The sequence below is a fragment of the Ctenopharyngodon idella genome, chromosome 12 (genome assembly GCF_019924925.1).
Source record: "Ctenopharyngodon idella isolate HZGC_01 chromosome 12, HZGC01, whole genome shotgun sequence".
Lineage (NCBI taxonomy): Eukaryota > Metazoa > Chordata > Actinopteri > Cypriniformes > Xenocyprididae > Ctenopharyngodon > Ctenopharyngodon idella.
Window position 1 is genome coordinate 332196 of NC_067231.1, and position 17534 is coordinate 349729.

Sequence of the window (17534 nt, forward strand, 5' to 3'; positions counted from 1 at the left end):
CCCAGCTGCAGTGATTTACTACAGTATTCTGACAGGTACGTAGATGATTATGAATTCTGTCGTGCATCACGATGGCCTTTAATTACGCTGCACAACATTCATCAGCGTTCATCAAAAGGCGTCGTGTGTCATGTTTTACTGCGGTGTGGCGCTGTCACTGGCTCACAAATATTCCCCGGCCTTCGGTTTCCAGCGTTCATCCCTAAACGCTGTGACTCGTACGGTCACATGAGACATAATGAGCCGGATTGCATCTGGGATGGAGGCTTTGAAGGCGTTCCCATCAGTTAAGAGTCTTTCTTCAGTCTGTGTGGGATGGACGCTTTATCAGATGTTGTATTTCTATGGAAGTGAATGGGGTCCAGAAAACTCATGCATCTATTAACACCTTGGTATGCTTTGACCTGATGTGGGTTTCCCAATGCAGTTATACAAGCCACAAGGTCAAAATACATCCCATCTTAAACATTTCGGTTGGACTTTATTTTACAGTATGCGTACTTACAGTGTACTTACCTAAGGTTAAGGTTAGGTTTAAGGCTAGGTTCAGTTAGTTATTACCCAGTTATTGTAATTACTCTAATAGGTACATAGTATATACATGGGGAACAGGACTGTAAAATAAAGTGCCGCCAACATTTCTTAACTTGTAAAACATATTGGCAAGTTAGCATGACTAACCGATTTTATTTGTAAAGCATAAACCTACTATATTGTGTGCGTTAAACTCCATTATTCCAAAGGTTTTATCAATGCCGTGGCTTTTTGGCTTGTCAAATGTGCAAAAATTGGCAGCGTGGTTTTGATAACAAGAGTATTTTTACAAGCCGTGACATTTTTAGGGAATTAATGTCCTTCAGACATCTTAGTGGTTTTGAAAACACAGCTTATTAAAGAAAACAGAGATGTATGTTTGGAGTGCCCTATGCGGTTTGTTTCTGTAGATGGTGTGTAAAGAAGTCTTGGCTCGTGGAAAGGAAACCGAAGGCCTCGTTTTTCACAAGGACACATTGTAGAGGCCCTCGAAGCTACTGAACGGTCCGTGTGTGTTTAAGGTCGGCTCATTATGAACTCTGTAACGAATGTCACGCTGGAAGGGAGATGCATTTGTGAGCTCATACTTTGTAAACAAACAGTTAGGCTTCAGTCACTGCTGAATATCTTCTTGCTAAAACAGATCTCAAGGAAAATCAATAGCAAACGTTCCTGTCTGTTTCAGAAACACATTCTTTGGCTTCAATTCAAGGTTATAGCTGCTTCTTACACTCCTAAAATAAAGGTTCCAAAAGGGTGTTTTTCGCAGTGATGCCATAGAAGAACCATTTCTGGTTCCCCAAAGAACCTTTCAGTGATCAGTTCTTAAAAGAACCATTTTTTTCTCAGTATGAAGAACATTTTAATCATGTAAAGAACCTTTTTTATAAAGTCCCTTTAGGTTCCATGGATGTTAAAGGTTCTTAATGGATCCATCGATGCCAATAAAGATCCTTTATTTTTACGAGTTTACACAATCAAAGATAATCCAGTAAACGACACAACAATGTTAAAGGGATAAACCAAAAATGAATATTTTCTCTTCATTTACTCATCCTCACGTTGTTCCAAACCTGACTTTCTTTCTTCTGTGGAACACAAACACAGATCTAGCATACAGTGAGTGGTGACAAAAGCAAAAAACATGATAAAAGCATCAAAACAAAACAAAATCACGATAAAAGCAACATAAGAGTAGTCCATACGACTCATGCACTACATTCCAAATCTTGTGACAGCTTTGTGTGAGAAACAGACTGAAATAATTTGTGAATAAGTTATGGGTCCGTAATCATGGTGTGAATGTGAAGCGACTCTCACATGCTGAATGTGACTTGTGTTCTGGTGTGTGTTTGGGCCGGGACAGACTGCGGGAGCGCGGACAGGGAGATGAACGCAGCGAAGACTCATGACTCCAGCATGAGGAAGCCTGACCTTCATCCCTCCTCACACACACAGCACAAGAATGGTGAGTTTATCATCACACCCTCATCCCTTCATTTATTGCGTATCAATCTGTCTTGCAAATGGCAATGTCAAAAATTACACATTATCTTGGAAAACGTTGCATGGACGCCACCTTTGAGAGCAGAGGAGCGTCAGGACGATCAAGGGAGGGCAGCTATACTAGTTAACTTACAGTTACAATTACCTAGTCTTATAATTTTCAAGTGTAATTTGGTGCCACTTTAGTGTGAAATTAACCTGTTAAATTCGCACAGATCTGAACTCAAAACTTCTTTTTAAAGAAGACACTCAGCTGATTATTGCAGAATTGAAAGTGTAAAAAAGTTATAGAACTTTGTTTACTGTACACTAAGTGCAACTAAGTGCATTTAGTTAATGCACTTAACTAAATTAAGTGCATTTTGCTTAAAACTAGTAAAATTATCTGCCAGTGGGGTAAGAAAAAGATTCTTGTTTTCTGTTTGCATTAAGATTATTTTTCTTACCCCACTGGCAGATCATTTTACTAGTTTTAAGCAAAATGCGTTTAATTCAGGGCTCGACAATAAGGACTGCCCGATGGCCCGGGGCCAGTGTGAACGACGCTCGGGACAGTTGACGGAACCGTCACTTGCCCAATCGGGCCAGTGCTGTAGTGTGTGCGATATATATCGTGTATGATATCGTAATTGTTGATTTAACGATCTGAAATGATCGAGTATGTCCCTCACTTTACAAAAACCAAACAAAAACACACCCCTTGAGTGCGCACATACACTACGTGACTTAGGTTAGACTAGTGCATGTGCATATTTAGTGTACGCTTTCACTGCATGATTTAGTCTATTAAAATGCATTTAGAAAGCCCCTAGAATTAAAGATAAGGGGCAAAAATGCCCCTGTATATCTTTTATATTTATATCATTTAATATAGTTAACCAATATTACACAGAGCGCCGTTTTTCTCCAAATATCAGCATGATTTCAAATGTGATATTGATTTTATACAACGTATAGTTTAATGAACAAGAAATTAATATCAAGTGACTTACATTTTAGACACCAAATCGCCTTTTTCACTCTATTTCGCCAACGAAAACCGTTCCAAACAAAGTCCACACAGCATTGTTTTGCGTCTCTGAGCAACACTTCCTGAATGAATCGGTTGAATCTCAATGACTCGCTCATTAAAAGTGATTCGCTGCCACCTACTGGCGGGCTTAATTTCATATTTAAAGTGTCTTGATTTTTTAAATAATTTCAAATAACAGTATTTAACTTTTTGAATTTTTCAACATTGCAAAACATTATTTATGCATCTGTAACTGCTCTTGACTGATTACCTAATAATGTTTAATCTATAGTTATATAGTTATACATTAGATTACATTTTCTGTACCTGGAAATCTTGTTTAAACCTACATGAAAAACTTGAAAAGCACTGTTTATTTAATTTATATGTTTGTTCTGTTGTATTTATTTGTGCTATTACACATAATTTGATTATTTGTTACTATTTTATTACTTACTGTTTATTTGTCTAACAAAATGTAAAATTTAAGTGAGTTAATCTAGTAGCTTTTGGTGTCATAACCCTATTTATTAAGGTTAAATGTAACAAAGACAACGAAAACAATAACTAGGCTTATTTTATAGGCCCATTTTCTTTTCTTTTACTTTATTCATTTTTTGTTGTGGGGCCAGTGAAAATTTTGGTGGGGCAAGTAAAAATTTAAAGCCACTAGAAAAAATCCTTAGCGTTGAACCCTGTAATTTAGTTTTTTTTTTTTTTTTTTTTTTCTCCCAGGAAACAAGACTAATTATCTTATGTCACATAGAAAATGTATCTTGATTTAATTTTTTTTTTAGATATTTGTACTTGAAATAAGACAAAAATACTCAGCAAGAAAAGCATTTTTTGCAGTTTAAAGCAAATGTATGGAGCTAAACATTTTTTATTTTATACAAAATATATATTTTACTAAAGAATTTGACCTTGAGAAATTGTCCAAATTTAAAGTTGATATCGCAAAAATTGAGCTGCTAAAAGTTTTAAAGTAGCGTTTTCATAGTAATGCAGTGTCCAATTTCAAAACTGTTTTCACAGGATGAATTTTAAGTGTTTGTTTTCAAATGATACCAAATTTATGATGATTACTAAAATATGTGATAGGGGAAAAAATACATAAAATGCACCAAGTGTCAGATGCAGTGATGTTAGTCAAAGTGAGTCATTCTAACTGTGTGTGTGTGTGTGTGTGTGTGTGTGTGTGTGTGTGTGTGTGTGTGTGTGTGTGTGTGTGTGTGTGTGTGTGCGCGCATGTTTTTGTGACATATCAGGACACAAATTTGTATAATGACATGGGTATGACACGGAGAGAGTGACTTATGAGGACATTACTCCATGTCCCCATTTTTCAAAAGGCTTATAAATCACACAGAATGAGTTTTTGTGAGAAAGTAAAAATGTGCACAGTTTCCTGTGATGGGAAGGTTTAGGGTTAGGGTTCCACTTGGACTGCACGAGGATAATATTTGCCCCCTAAATTGACTTTCCAGTGCATTTTTTTTTTATCTTTATAAATACATTTACAACATTAATAATGTTTTAATTAAAAAAGTTCAGTAAATATTCAATGATGATAAAAACATTGAAAAGTGATTCTTTTAAATACTAAAACCGCCAGTAGATGGCGGTAAGTCACTGTCTTAATGCTTGAGTCATTCATTCATTCAGTAACAAGCAAGCAGCTGTATTTATGAATGAATCATTGAATCAATGACTTTCACGAACGATTCGTTCAAAGCCACAGATTCGTTCACGAAACACCGCTGTGTGTTGGAGTTCTGCTGTGGCTTTCGTTGGAACTATTATTTCGTTGCAAAATAGAACAAATACTGACAATACTGTGATGAACATCACTTAATATTACCCTTTTATTTGTATAAAATCAATGTCACATTTGCAATCGTGTGGATATTTGGATTTGCCTTCTTGCTCGTATAATATTAACATTAAAAACAAGTACTCACATAAGGTATGTTTTGTATCAAGAGTTTGTATCTTAAACTGATCTCTGTGCAAGGCTATTACTTCATGCTAGTGAGTTCTAAATCTACAGGTACGTTGTCGAGAACGGCAGTAATGTAACGCTATTTGATAAGGCAGCAGACTCTGACGCAGCCTATATGGATGCAGTTTTGACCGCAAAAGATCTGATATTTTGATTGGATGTCATGCATTTACGGCATTGTGCCTGTTAGAAGTACATGATCGGTTTTAATGTTATTTTAAGGTGGGAAGAATTAAATGAACGGCAAAACTCAGCATTTTGTTCCAGTACCCCCTCAGTCGCCTTACGAACCCTCAGGGTTACGCGTACCCCAGTTTGGGAACCACTGGTGCAGGGGGAGAGAAAATACGGTTTGTACAGTATAAAAACCATTACGCCTATGGAATGTCCCCACAATTCACAAAAAAAAAAACCTGTGTGTGTGTGTGTGTGATAACCTAATGTGAACTTAAACTAATAATTATTTTTAGTGCAGCATTATTTTCTGCGTTGTCCTTTATCATCATTCACTGACATACTAAGTGATGTTTATAGCCCTGAAATCAGAGACATGCTCTGGACAGGAGACTCGTGTTTAACAGCAGCGCTTCGGCTGACCTCTTGTGATCGCATCAGCTGAGATGGATGTTAATAGCAGCCTTGTATCTCTCTTTGATTATGGAGAGTTCTCAGTTACTAAACATCGCAAATCTCCCTGCAAGATGCAGCAACACACTGCAAAAAAAACTCTGTTCTTCCTCAGTGTTTCTGTCTTGTTTTCCAGCACAAATATCTAAACATTCTTAAATCAAGATACATTTATTGGAGAAGCGAAATGACTGAAGATATTAACTCTTGTTCAGCAAATTCATGCTTTAAACAACAAAACAAAAATATCTCCCAATGGGGTCAATTTCTATTTAAATCATGTTTATTTTTCTGACCCCACTGGCAGATATTTGTTCTTGTTTTAAGCACAAACTCAGAAAACTACACTTAATGTCTTCAGTCATTTTGCTTCTTCTCCAGTAAATGTGTGATGTATGCAGTGATACCTTCATATGGACACACAAAGTAACTGCACTGTTTGTTCTCTTTAAATCTCTGGATTTTGGTCCAGAGTACAAAAGTACATGGGGTCATTGATCATAGCAGTTTATGAAACTACATGACAAATGATTTTCGGGGAATCATTTTCCTTCATTATCTCAAAATGTGAATATTCCTCTTTAAGAACAGTGTTTGTTTTTGCCAGTATACATACCAGGTAAATAGGTAAGTATGCAACGCACGGCTCTGCCAAGAAACTCCCCTGGCCAGATAAAACAAGATCGTTTGAACGTTTTATTAGAAGCAGCTGATGACTAATCCATGCTGAAATATCAGTACGCTCTGCTTTTCCACTTCATAGTCTAATCAAACCAGCTTAAATGCCACTTGAATCACAAGGTTTAGAGATGAAAGTATTTGTGGAATGCCGCGATAGAAACTGTATTTTTAGAATGATGGATCCCTGGACTCCCGACTCATTGTGAGAGAAAGACACGGCTGCCCAGTTTTCCATGATGTCATGTGTGGCTGAAAGCGATCGAGTGAACGTCAGTTTCACCACTGGGGTGTTTTCCTGCTGTTCAGATGAGCTTCAATTGTTTGGTAATTGTAGGAACACACTTTACTGGACAGCACTGTGAAGCTCGAAGTGGAAACAGGCGTTACATCACAGTTTGTCAGATACCGAGATTACATGCGGTCTTTCCCCACATTAACCTGAGCTGTTCAGTTCACTGTTCCTGACAAACGATCTTTCCGGTGAACTCTTTAAACTGACACACGGCGTGTGGATTTGTGTACGTTTGACCCACGTCAGCGTTTCATCAATAACCAATCAGAATCCACAACCCTCCCTAAAATGATAATCAAAAGCGAAGAGTTGTTGTGTCTGTGTTCAGGTGTTGAAAGGATCCACATGATGGCATCGTTCACACAGCATTGGCAGTGTTTATTTGTGTTCTTTTCCTCACTCAATCCACATGTATGTGGACGAGTGTGACGGCACTTAGGTCATTTTATTAAACCCAGGGAAAATACGCCAGCTCTCGTCTCTCCTGCATCTTTTCCTCCGACACCACACATTGTTTTTTTTCTCTCTGGGCAACGGAACATTAAAGCTTTCTGTGTTCATCCAAAATATTATGTTGATATTAAACTGCATGACTTTCTTCTCTCCGTGGAATACAAAAAGAGATGTTTAGCAAGATGTTCATGCTGCTCTTCCACGCAGTAAACGGCTGTCGAGCTTAAAGGTGCAATATGTAAGAATTTTGCAGTAAAATATCCAAAAACCAGTGACCAGTGACCACTATTACATGTTTTAATAGACAAGGGAACAACTGTTTTGATATATTTATAGACAGAAAACTAATTGTTGTTATATAGCTCAACACGTTTAGTCTTATTGTTTAAATCTAATTTTCTTGATTTGTTGCGAGTACCATGCTTTACCACGCCTCAGAGAAAAACACTATTTTGTGAAGTAGCTAACATAGCATAATCAGATGCAGCTTTATTTTTAGTAACAGTAATACAGCATTTTCTCCATCATACAATACGTTTTAAAATTAATTGCATGCCATTTATCAACACAAGCCATCCAGCATTTAATATGATATTCTAAAATCGATCTATCTTACTGCAGTGTGTAACAGTGTCTCACAGCAGCCGCCGAGCGAACGCACAGAGTAACGTTATAACATTATTTTCAACACACTCAAATGTATCTAATATGATAAACAGAGCTGCGTTACCTCATACTCATGACCGGAAAAGCGGAAGCGGCGCCGGCGACTGTGGCATAATAAAAGTCCCACTGCTGCTCTGCTTCATACTACAGTAACGTTAATAATCGCATCCATGAACATGATTTCTTCCCGAGTCCTATCCCAACCGGCTGTGAGGTGAAGACCACATGTCCCAAGATTCTGCGCTTAAACTTGGCGTCATCAAGCTATGCCTTTGTTTTGAACAGGCCTCTAGCGACCTCTAGTGGACAGAAAATTTTACATATTGCACCTTTAAACAAGGACAAAAAAAGCACCAAGTCCATGTGACTTATACTATAGTCTTCTGAAGCCATTTGATAGATTTGTGTGAGGAATGAAACAGAATGTAAGAAGTTTTTTAAACAATGTAAAGTTCAGTCTGTTCCTCACACAAAGGGAGCTTGACAGCCACAATCTCCATCAGCTTTCATGGGAAAGAACAGCGTGAACATTCTGCTGAACGTCTCGTTTTATGTTCTATGAAAGAAAGAATGACATGAGAGCGAGTAAAACATAAGTGAATTATCCCTTTAACTTTTCGTTGGTAATTGTCACCTCTAAGACTTTCTGTAATATTTGAATAAAACAAGATAAAACAATGAAAAATACCTGTGATGTTAATTTAACAATACATTATTAAAATCAAATGTTGCATTTGTTAATAATATGTTAATATTTAAAGGATTAGTTCACTTCTGAATTCAAATGTCCTGATAATTTACTCACCTCCATGTCATCCAAGATGTTCATGTCTTTGTTTCTTCAGTGGAAAAGAAATGAAGGTTTTTGAGGAAAACATTCCAGGATTTTTCTCCATATAGTGGACTTCACTGGGGTTCAATGGGTTGAAGGTCCAAATGTCAGTTTCAGTGCAGCTTCAAAGAGCTCTACATGATCCCAGACGAGGAATAAGAGTCTTATCTAGAGAAACCATCGGACATTTTCTGAAAAAAATAAAAAATTATATACTTTTTAACCACAAATGCTCGTCTTGCACTGCTCTGTGATGCTCCACGCATTACGTAATCACGTTGGAAAGGTCACGCGTGACTCCTCAAACTTCAAAATTGTCAGAAATCATTGTTTTACCTTTTTTGTAAAGGGCGTTTGACTTAGTCTTTGACTTTCACTTTGTAAACACTGGATTGGTACTTCCACCTACATCACGTGTGACCTTTCCAACGTGATTACGTAATGTGTGGAGCATCACAGAGCAGTGCAAGACGAGCATTTGTGGTTAAAAAGTATATAATTTTTTATTTTTTTCAGAAAATGTCTGATGGTTTCTCTAGATAAGACTCTTATTCCTCGTCTGGGATCATGTAGAGCTCTTTGAAGCTGCACTGAAACTGACATTTGGACCTTCAACCTGTTGAACCCCAGTGAAGTCCACTATATGGAGAAAAATCCTGGAATGTTTTCCTCAAAAACCTTCATTTCTTTTCCACTGAAGAAAGAAAGACATGAACATCTTGGATGACATGGGGGTGAGAAAATTATCAGGAAATTTTTAACTCTGAAGTGAACTAATCCTTTAATGGACCTCTGCTGACATGAATTATATGAACAGTTGTACGGTAAATAAGTCTATTGCTAATTGTTAGATAATGTTAGTTAATGCATTAACTAATGGAACCTTACTGTAAAGTGTTAGCAGATTTTTCCTGTAACTTTACCTCAGGATCGGTTTCTCGTTTTCATCTGTATTATTATTCTGAAACCTCGGCTGAAGAAAGTCAACAAACTACACATGCTTCAGATCATCTTGAAGTGTGTCTGTCCACTGAAGTGCTACTGTTTACATTTTCATCTTCTCATAAAACTCCAGCCATTGTTTGTTAGTTAATTTGTCAGCGAGTGGTTTCACTGCTGTGGCCTAATAAAACAAACTCAGTGAGGATTTTCTGCTCTTACAAACTTCTGCTGTCATCGGGCTCATTTGTCATTCATCTGGGAAACAGCTGACTGACGTCATGATCAAAGCGAAACTCAAAGCGCTCGTGACGGGAATGAGCAAAATCAGCACCGGATTCCAAATCAGCATCGGCTCATTCATTACCTACAGCGAAACTGAGCGTTTGTGCTTCATGCAAACAATCAGAGGAAAGGAAGTCAGTGGGAACTTAGATCAGTTACAATGAAGCACACTACCAATCACACTACAAAGTCTGCACACACATGACTTTTCTGAAAAAAAAAAAGAGGGAAAAACCTTTTGAGGTTTGCTTAAATGCTTTAGATTACTCTAATCGCCACTAATTAGGCTTATGTGTGCTTTTTTAACGAATGAGTTGGAGCACATTTTCTTTGATTTGTTTAGCATTTAGCAAAAATAGTGATAAAATTATTATATTTTATTATAAATTAAAAATACAAAGTCTGGACACACTTGACTGGATTTGTTTCTGAAATAAGAGAAAAATTGCTTTACTTAAATGCTTGAAATCACCACTAATTAGGCTTATATGTGCTTTTTTGAATGAGTTTGAGCTAATGTTTTAGTTTAAGTTAAGTTTTTAAGCATTTTTGTCATTACATAACTCGCATATTTAAAAATACAAAACTCTTCAGCTCTTCAGAAGACAGTAGAGTTATTATTCAGCTCAATTCAGTTCAAGCCACCAACATTTTGGAATAAAAATAACAAGGAGGTACAAACAAAACTTGTGGCTGAACTTCAAAGCTTTTACTCTCTTTCGTTGACCCAGATAATAGCGGCGGCGCTGCTCGCACCAGGAATGGATCGACTTTCCCTCTTTGTTTTATAGGCATTTCATGCGAACCCAGATTTCGCTTGATGCTATCGCAGACGTGAAGCGGGCGGAGGGAGAGCCTCTGACAAAAGGCTTTTTGGCCCCCGTGTTCAAACCAACACCTGCCATAAAATACTTACTTTTACAATCTGGAATGAGTGGAAAGCTGCACTAGGAATCTTTCATGTGAATTCCATGCTGATTTTGTAGCAGCGATGGGTAAGAGATTAAGCTCATCTGTTTGGAATTGCCGGCTTGATCTAGAGTTATGACCATTTTTATGAATGCAAAACAATATTTTTCCTGACAGCATCACGTTCCAGTCGATTCTAAACATCCTGTTGTGTCTGTGTAGCATTATTCCATCAGTACCTCAGGCTGAGATCCGCACAAACCGCTCGATTCGCAGTGTCCGCAAACAATACATTTGTTTGCTCCGAACAGCCTCGTGTCATTTATCAGCTAAGAAAACATGAAAAAGGGAAAAATGTATTGGAAGGAACTGCCAAGGCAGAGTTCTGATACCATCAGCGTAAAATAAAAACAAAACATCTCATTCAGCAACAGGTGGAATGTGCCGCAGTTTATCCATGAAATCGCTCATATGTCAATGAATCGTTTCATTTGACCCTCTGAAGGACTCGCTAGTTGATGGATAGTGCATTTCACCTAATATTGTCACCCTCATGTTCATAAACGTAAATAGATATTTAGGATGATTTTTAAAGGCAAGTAAGGAATGCCGACGGCTGTGTTTCTGGTTCCTCCCGAGAGTCTTATAATTGATATCACATTGAGTGTTATTAGAGTAAAGTAAATTTTAGAATATGCTTTGGGGTTAAAGACATAATTCGGCATCATTATTTTGGTTGCAGAATGTTTTGCACATATGGCACCGCTCACTGCACTGGACATTGGTGGTTGATTTTGTTGTAAGCTTCGAAATATTCGTGCCCACAGCCAAGAGCTGTTCACCTATTTGGAATGTACAGTTGAAATTGGTTTGCAGCTAATATAAATACGGGCTGCTGCTGGTTCATACACAAAAACACATAGCAGATCACTCTCATAAACGCATTCACAGAAGAGCCAAACGAGACCTATATATGAGAGGATGAGGTCATCGCGCTCTAATCAATCTGACTTCTTGATTCATGGAAGAACGAATCATATGTGAGAGAATATCTTGCGTTATCAGTCCAACTGTGTGATTCTGCGCTCGTCTGCTGTTAATCAAATAGTGATTATGATTATCTACACTATGTTATCTCTCATGAGTTATTATGGAGCTCATTTCATACACTGTACGCACATGCATATTTCTCAAATTAATATGATAGTGTGATTATTATTCAGTAACAGAGATTTTTTGTCATTGTTTCAGCATTTGTGCAAGACTGAATATTGGTTTGGTTGTGTTGTATAACAATTCTACAAATAAGTAGTTAATATTGAGTAGCTTATGATTCAGACAACTAGGGAAGTGTGTCCTGAAAAGTGAGCACACATCAGAACCGTTTGCTAATATATTTCCATGAAGGCTGAACGCACGCATGAATCCCTAAGGACAAAGCCGGTGTTTACAGTAGTTACTTCGGCCCATTGGTTAGTTTAGTTACTTTAACTGACTCTGTGATCTAATACAACTGTTTTAAGGCTAACATTTAGATCCACACGAATCCACAACACTATCAAATAGCCTAATTCTTTCATTGTTTACAGCAGATGATAAGAGCTTTCTGCTATATAATATCCTCGGGCCTGAGCAGTGAAACCGGAAAAGATGAGGTCATCTCATCCCGGTCTCTATTTATAGACATTTAACGGCTGCATATTAAACAAAGCACTCAAGAAATTCAATTAAGAGAGCATTCGACCACAGTGACCTGAAAACAACCCACGAGGTTATTCAGAAACACGGAGGACGGAGCCGCTCGCATGCGCTGCAGGGATGAGTGGAGTTTAAAGCGTGGATTTTGGGGCGGCAAAGATTAATGGACAGTTTCTTTTTCCAGGTGTTGTATTGTGGATACAAGAGATTTGCGTTGTGAATTTTACCAAGGGAGAAATCCTTTCCTTGGAAATGAAAACAGTAACACAATATCCAGCTCAGCTGAGAGATGAACTAGCCACCAGGGTTATTATAGTTAACTGAAAATCAACCTAAACCAAAAAAACATTTCTGTTGCGTGAAATAAAATAAAACATATTTAAAAACTTGCCAAGGCAACATTTCTCATTTTCATTTAGTTTAACTTGATGTTTAAAAAAAAAAAAAAAAAAAAAAAGCTTATGCTGGTTGTCAAAAGTTTGTAACAATTAAGATTTTGAAAGAAGTCTCTTCTGCTCACCAAGGCTGCATTTATTTGATCAAAAATACAGTAAAAACAGTGAAATATTATTCCAGTGTAAATCAGCTGTTTTCTATGTGAATATATAGTAAAGTGTAATTTATTCCTGTGATCAAAGCTGAATTTTCAGCATCATTACTCCAGTCTTCAGTGTCACATGATCCTTCAGAAATCATTCTAATATGCTGATTTGCTGCTCAAGAAAAATTTCTGATTATTATTATCAATGTTGAAAACAGTTGTGCTGCTTCATATTTTTGTGGAAACTGTCATTCATTTTATATTTTCAAGATTTTTTGATGAATAGAAATATCTAAAAGAACAGCATTTATTTGAAACAGAATCCACAAAAAATGAAGCAGCACAACTGTTTTCAAGAACGTGGAGCCAGAGAGAGACGTGACCGAAGGAGAGGCTGGCAGAGGGAAACACCACAGTGGAACCAATGGAGAGAGGAGCCATGATGGAACGAGATCAACTGCAGTGGAGATGTGAAAGACCCAGGTGGAGCTGAGGAGATGAAGACCCAGGGCGACACAGAGGCCCAAGATGGGATGTGTGCTTGGCAGACCTGGGTGAAGTCGGTGTGACTGAGGATGATTGTGAAACTGAAGGGAAGGAGGAGCCCGGCAGAGCCAGATGGATGGAGGGTCGAGGCGTAGCTGGAGACTCTGAAGTCCAAGGCAAAGCTAGAGCAACGATTGCCCAAGGTGGAGCCAGAGAGACAAAGGAGCCTGGCGGAGCCTGAGGGATGACAGACCATGGTGGAGACAAAGGAGACTTGGAGCTGGGCAGAGCAAATGGTGACGAATGCAACTTGGGCCTGGATGACGAAGGACACTTGAGCCTGGGCAGAACTAGCAGCGAGGATTGAAGACGACTTGGAACTGAGAGTCAAAGACAACTTGGAACTGGGCTGAACCAGCAGAGTCGAAGATGACTTGGTACTGGGCTGAACCAGCAGAGACGAAAATGACTTGGGACTTGTGTTGAACCAGCAGAGTCGAAGATGACTTGGTACTGGGTTGAACCAGCAGAGACGAAGACGACTTGGAACTTGTGTTGAACCAGCAGAGTCGAAGATGACTTGGTACTGGGTTGAACCAGCAGAGACGAAGACGACTTGGAACTGGGTTGAACCTGCAGAGATGAAGATGACTTGGAACTGGGTTGAACCTGCAGAGTCGAAGATGACTTGGTACTGGGTTGAACCAGCAGAGTCGAAGATGACTTGGTACTGGGTTGAACCAGCAGAGACGAAGATGACTTGGAACTGGGTTGAACCTGCAGAGATGAAGATGACTTGGAACTGGGTTGAACCTGCAGAGATGAAGATGACTTGGAACTGGGTTGAACCAGCAGAGTCGAAGATGACTTGGTACTGGGCTGAACCAGCAGAGTCGAAGATGACTTGGGACTTGTGTTGAACCAGCAGAGACGAAGATGACTTGGGACTGGGTTGAACCAGCAGAGTCGAAGATGACTTGGTACTGGGCTGAACCAGCAGAGTCGAAGATGACTTGGGACTTGTGTTGAACCAGCAGAGACGAAGATGACTTGGGACTGGGTTGAACCAGCAGAGACGAAGATGACTTGGGACTTGTGTTGAACCAGCAGAGACGAAGATGACTTGGTACTGGGTTGAACCAGCAGAGACGAAGATGACTTGGAACTGGGTTGAACCAGCAGAGACGAAGATGACTTGGAACTGGGTTGAACCAGCAGAGACGAAGATGACTTGGGACTTGTGTTGAACCAGCAGAGACGAAGATGACTTGGAACTGGGCTGAACCAGCAGAGTCGAAGATGACTTGGTACTGGGCTGAACCAGCAGAGACGAAGATGACTTGGAACTTGTGTTGAACCAGCAGAGAGACGAAGATGACTTGGAACTGGGTTGAACCAGCAGAGAGACGAAGATGACTTGGAACTGGGTTGAACCAGCAGAGAGACGAAGATGACTTGGGACTGGGTTGAACCAGCAGAGATGAAGATTACTTGGACCTGACTTGAGGCGGATGGTGTATGGGGATCCACATCTTACCAGCACACACTCCATATATTCGGCGAAGCTCCCTCGAGGACCTTTCATGAGCAGGCGTACCCTTGAGTGGTCGGGATAATGAGTGACGCACACCTGATCTAAAAAATCCCCTGCATGGTCCTTGAGGGAACGATCTCCTTGTTCTAATAGGAGGTGGACTGCAGGTAAGTCCATTATTTTTCCTCTTCTATACTAGGGTCCTGCGTTCTGTCATGCATTGGCTGTGTAGTTTAATCCAAGGATGATTCGTGATGCAGAATGAACAATATAAAGAAACTTTAATGAACACTGAGAGAACGCTACACATTACACTTTAACATTGGCGTAAACGCAGGACACAGAAAACAGAAGGCTTAAATACACTGAGATGATCATATAAACTATAAATTATAGTATCTCACTGATACAATACTGATACTAGCCACAGTGCTTTCCTTCCTCTGAATGTTTCAGCAATTTCTCTACACTGGTCATTTAACCAGATCAAAATCAGGACAGTTAAAATGCATCACTTCTGGTGTGTTCAGCTCAATGTGTGACTTCATCTTGCTCTTTTTGTGTCTGTTGTGCGCTCACACACATAGTTCCAGTGTACTGTGACCGTTTCAGCATGATTGAGACCCTGCCAAATTTGTAAACGCTTACTGAAGCCATAGACTCTAATTTGCTTCTTTTCCAGATAAAAATAAACAGAGACATTCTTGGTCATTTCTTAATGCTCTTTATTTGAGATTGAGTTTTGTGCAGCTCAGGTTGTACATCATGTTCCTCCGAGATGTATCCCGAACGCGAAGCAGCCTTTTTAGGTGAAATCCACCGAGTTTCGAGGTTATCAGAAAGCGTTCAGTACTTTCATAAGGTTTTGTAAACAGAGCGGGCACCGGCCCTGCGATCTCTCTAACCTGCAGTTATTGACTGCTGATAGATATTTCAAGAGTTAGCATGCAGGCCCACATCATTTATATTTGAATTCCAGCCATTTTCAAACATCTGTACGATCCGAAAGTGAAATAAAAGAATTAATTTGCGAGCAAGCAACCCAGGTATGTATGGGAGTCATAGCGAAGGTAAGTTAGAACCACATGTTAATTTGAACGGAAAGCATCTGGAGATGATGAGGCTTGCGCTGTTGATGATAGGAATGCATTGAACACGGGCAGCGCAAAACACACTCGTTTAAAGAAAACAAAACCACATTAATGTGTTGCAGCTTTGCATCAACAGGCACCCCGAATAACAGCACAACACTTTAAGACTTTATTGCCCAGCGTTTTAATTCATCTCACTGCCAGCTCAGACACTCTCAAAACAATAAGGGACTTTATTATTCAATAAAGGAGCAATATAATCCACTTTACAATTTCCTTCCCAACCAGAGAACATGCGTTATTTGCATGATTTTACCTGTGCTGTTATTCTGCAGGCATCATTGTCGGTGGTGGTCTTGCTTTAATAAATCCAGCGGGAAGGTTTCGTTTCTATAGGAGCCAAAAGGCCTGCATTAATAGATGAATAATTGGTAATGCTTCATTTGAAGCCCTCTCTCACAAAGGCCATGAAGCGCTACACAATATCCTAATAACGGCTGTCACGTGCTGATGATGTCAGCAGGTAAAAATGACTCGGCATGTAAAGCTGTTGAAACGCCATCACATTTTGCTTCGGAAACCTATTTTTTGATAAAGGAAATAATGTTGAACTTTTGGATACAAAGGTAGATTGTAAATTATAGTATAAAAAATTGTATACAATAATATATAATAATTTAATATATAAAATAAGTATATATATGTTTGTGTTAAAAATATTTGGAGGATTTATTGTTGATAAATCTGTATTCTTCTGACCTTGTTTCCACAAAGGACTAAAAAAAAAAGTGCAATTGTAACTTTCTGTCTCACAATTCTGACTTTATTTCTCACAATTCTGACTTTATTTCTCACAATTCTGACTTTATTTCTCATAATTCTGACTTTTTCACAATTCTGACTTTATTTCTCACAATTCTGACTTTATTTCTCATAATTCTGACTTTATTTCCCACAATTCTGACTTTATTTCCCACAATTCTGACTTTATTTCTCACAATTCTGACTTTTTCGCAATTCTGACTTTATTTCTCGCAATTCTGACTTTATTTCTCACAATTCTGACTTTATTTCTTATAATTCTGACTTTATTTCTCATAATTCTGACTTTCTCACAGTTCTGACTTTATTTCTCACAATTCTGAGTTTATAAATTAGAATTCTGTTTTTTTTTTTCTCCCAATTCTGAGTTTATAATTTACTTTTCTCACTTTTTTCTTGTAATTCTGAGTTTATATCTAAACTAAAGTCGAAATTTGTTTTTTTTTTTAGTTTTTGAATTTATTAGTTTTTTAAACTAATTTTTTCAAAAAAAGTTGATTTAATTAATTCTGTGGTGAAAACAAGCTTCTATATAAAACAGCTAAGGTTTAACGGTTAAAGTTGACCATTTTACCCACACTGAACATCACTAAAAAATCATATATATTCATGAATGGGTACAAA

The 17534-nt window shown here is 38.4% G+C and overlaps 1 protein-coding gene across 13 annotated transcripts in view; it reads left to right on the forward strand.

Annotated features, from left to right (window-relative positions):
• Positions 1-17534, forward strand: part of myocd (myocardin) — a 134763-nt gene that overhangs the window by 69891 nt on the left and 47338 nt on the right. For 12 of the 13 annotated variants that reach the window (XM_051913916.1, XM_051913921.1, XM_051913915.1 and 9 more), the window contains one exon: positions 1901-2002. The exons of the other annotated variant lie outside the window; for it this stretch is intronic. In XM_051913916.1, coding sequence (XP_051769876.1) covers positions 1924-2002 — 79 coding nt within the window. In that variant the 5' untranslated portion in view covers positions 1901-1923. The remainder of the gene's footprint in view (positions 1-1900; positions 2003-17534) is intronic. 13 annotated transcript variants of the gene reach the window in all.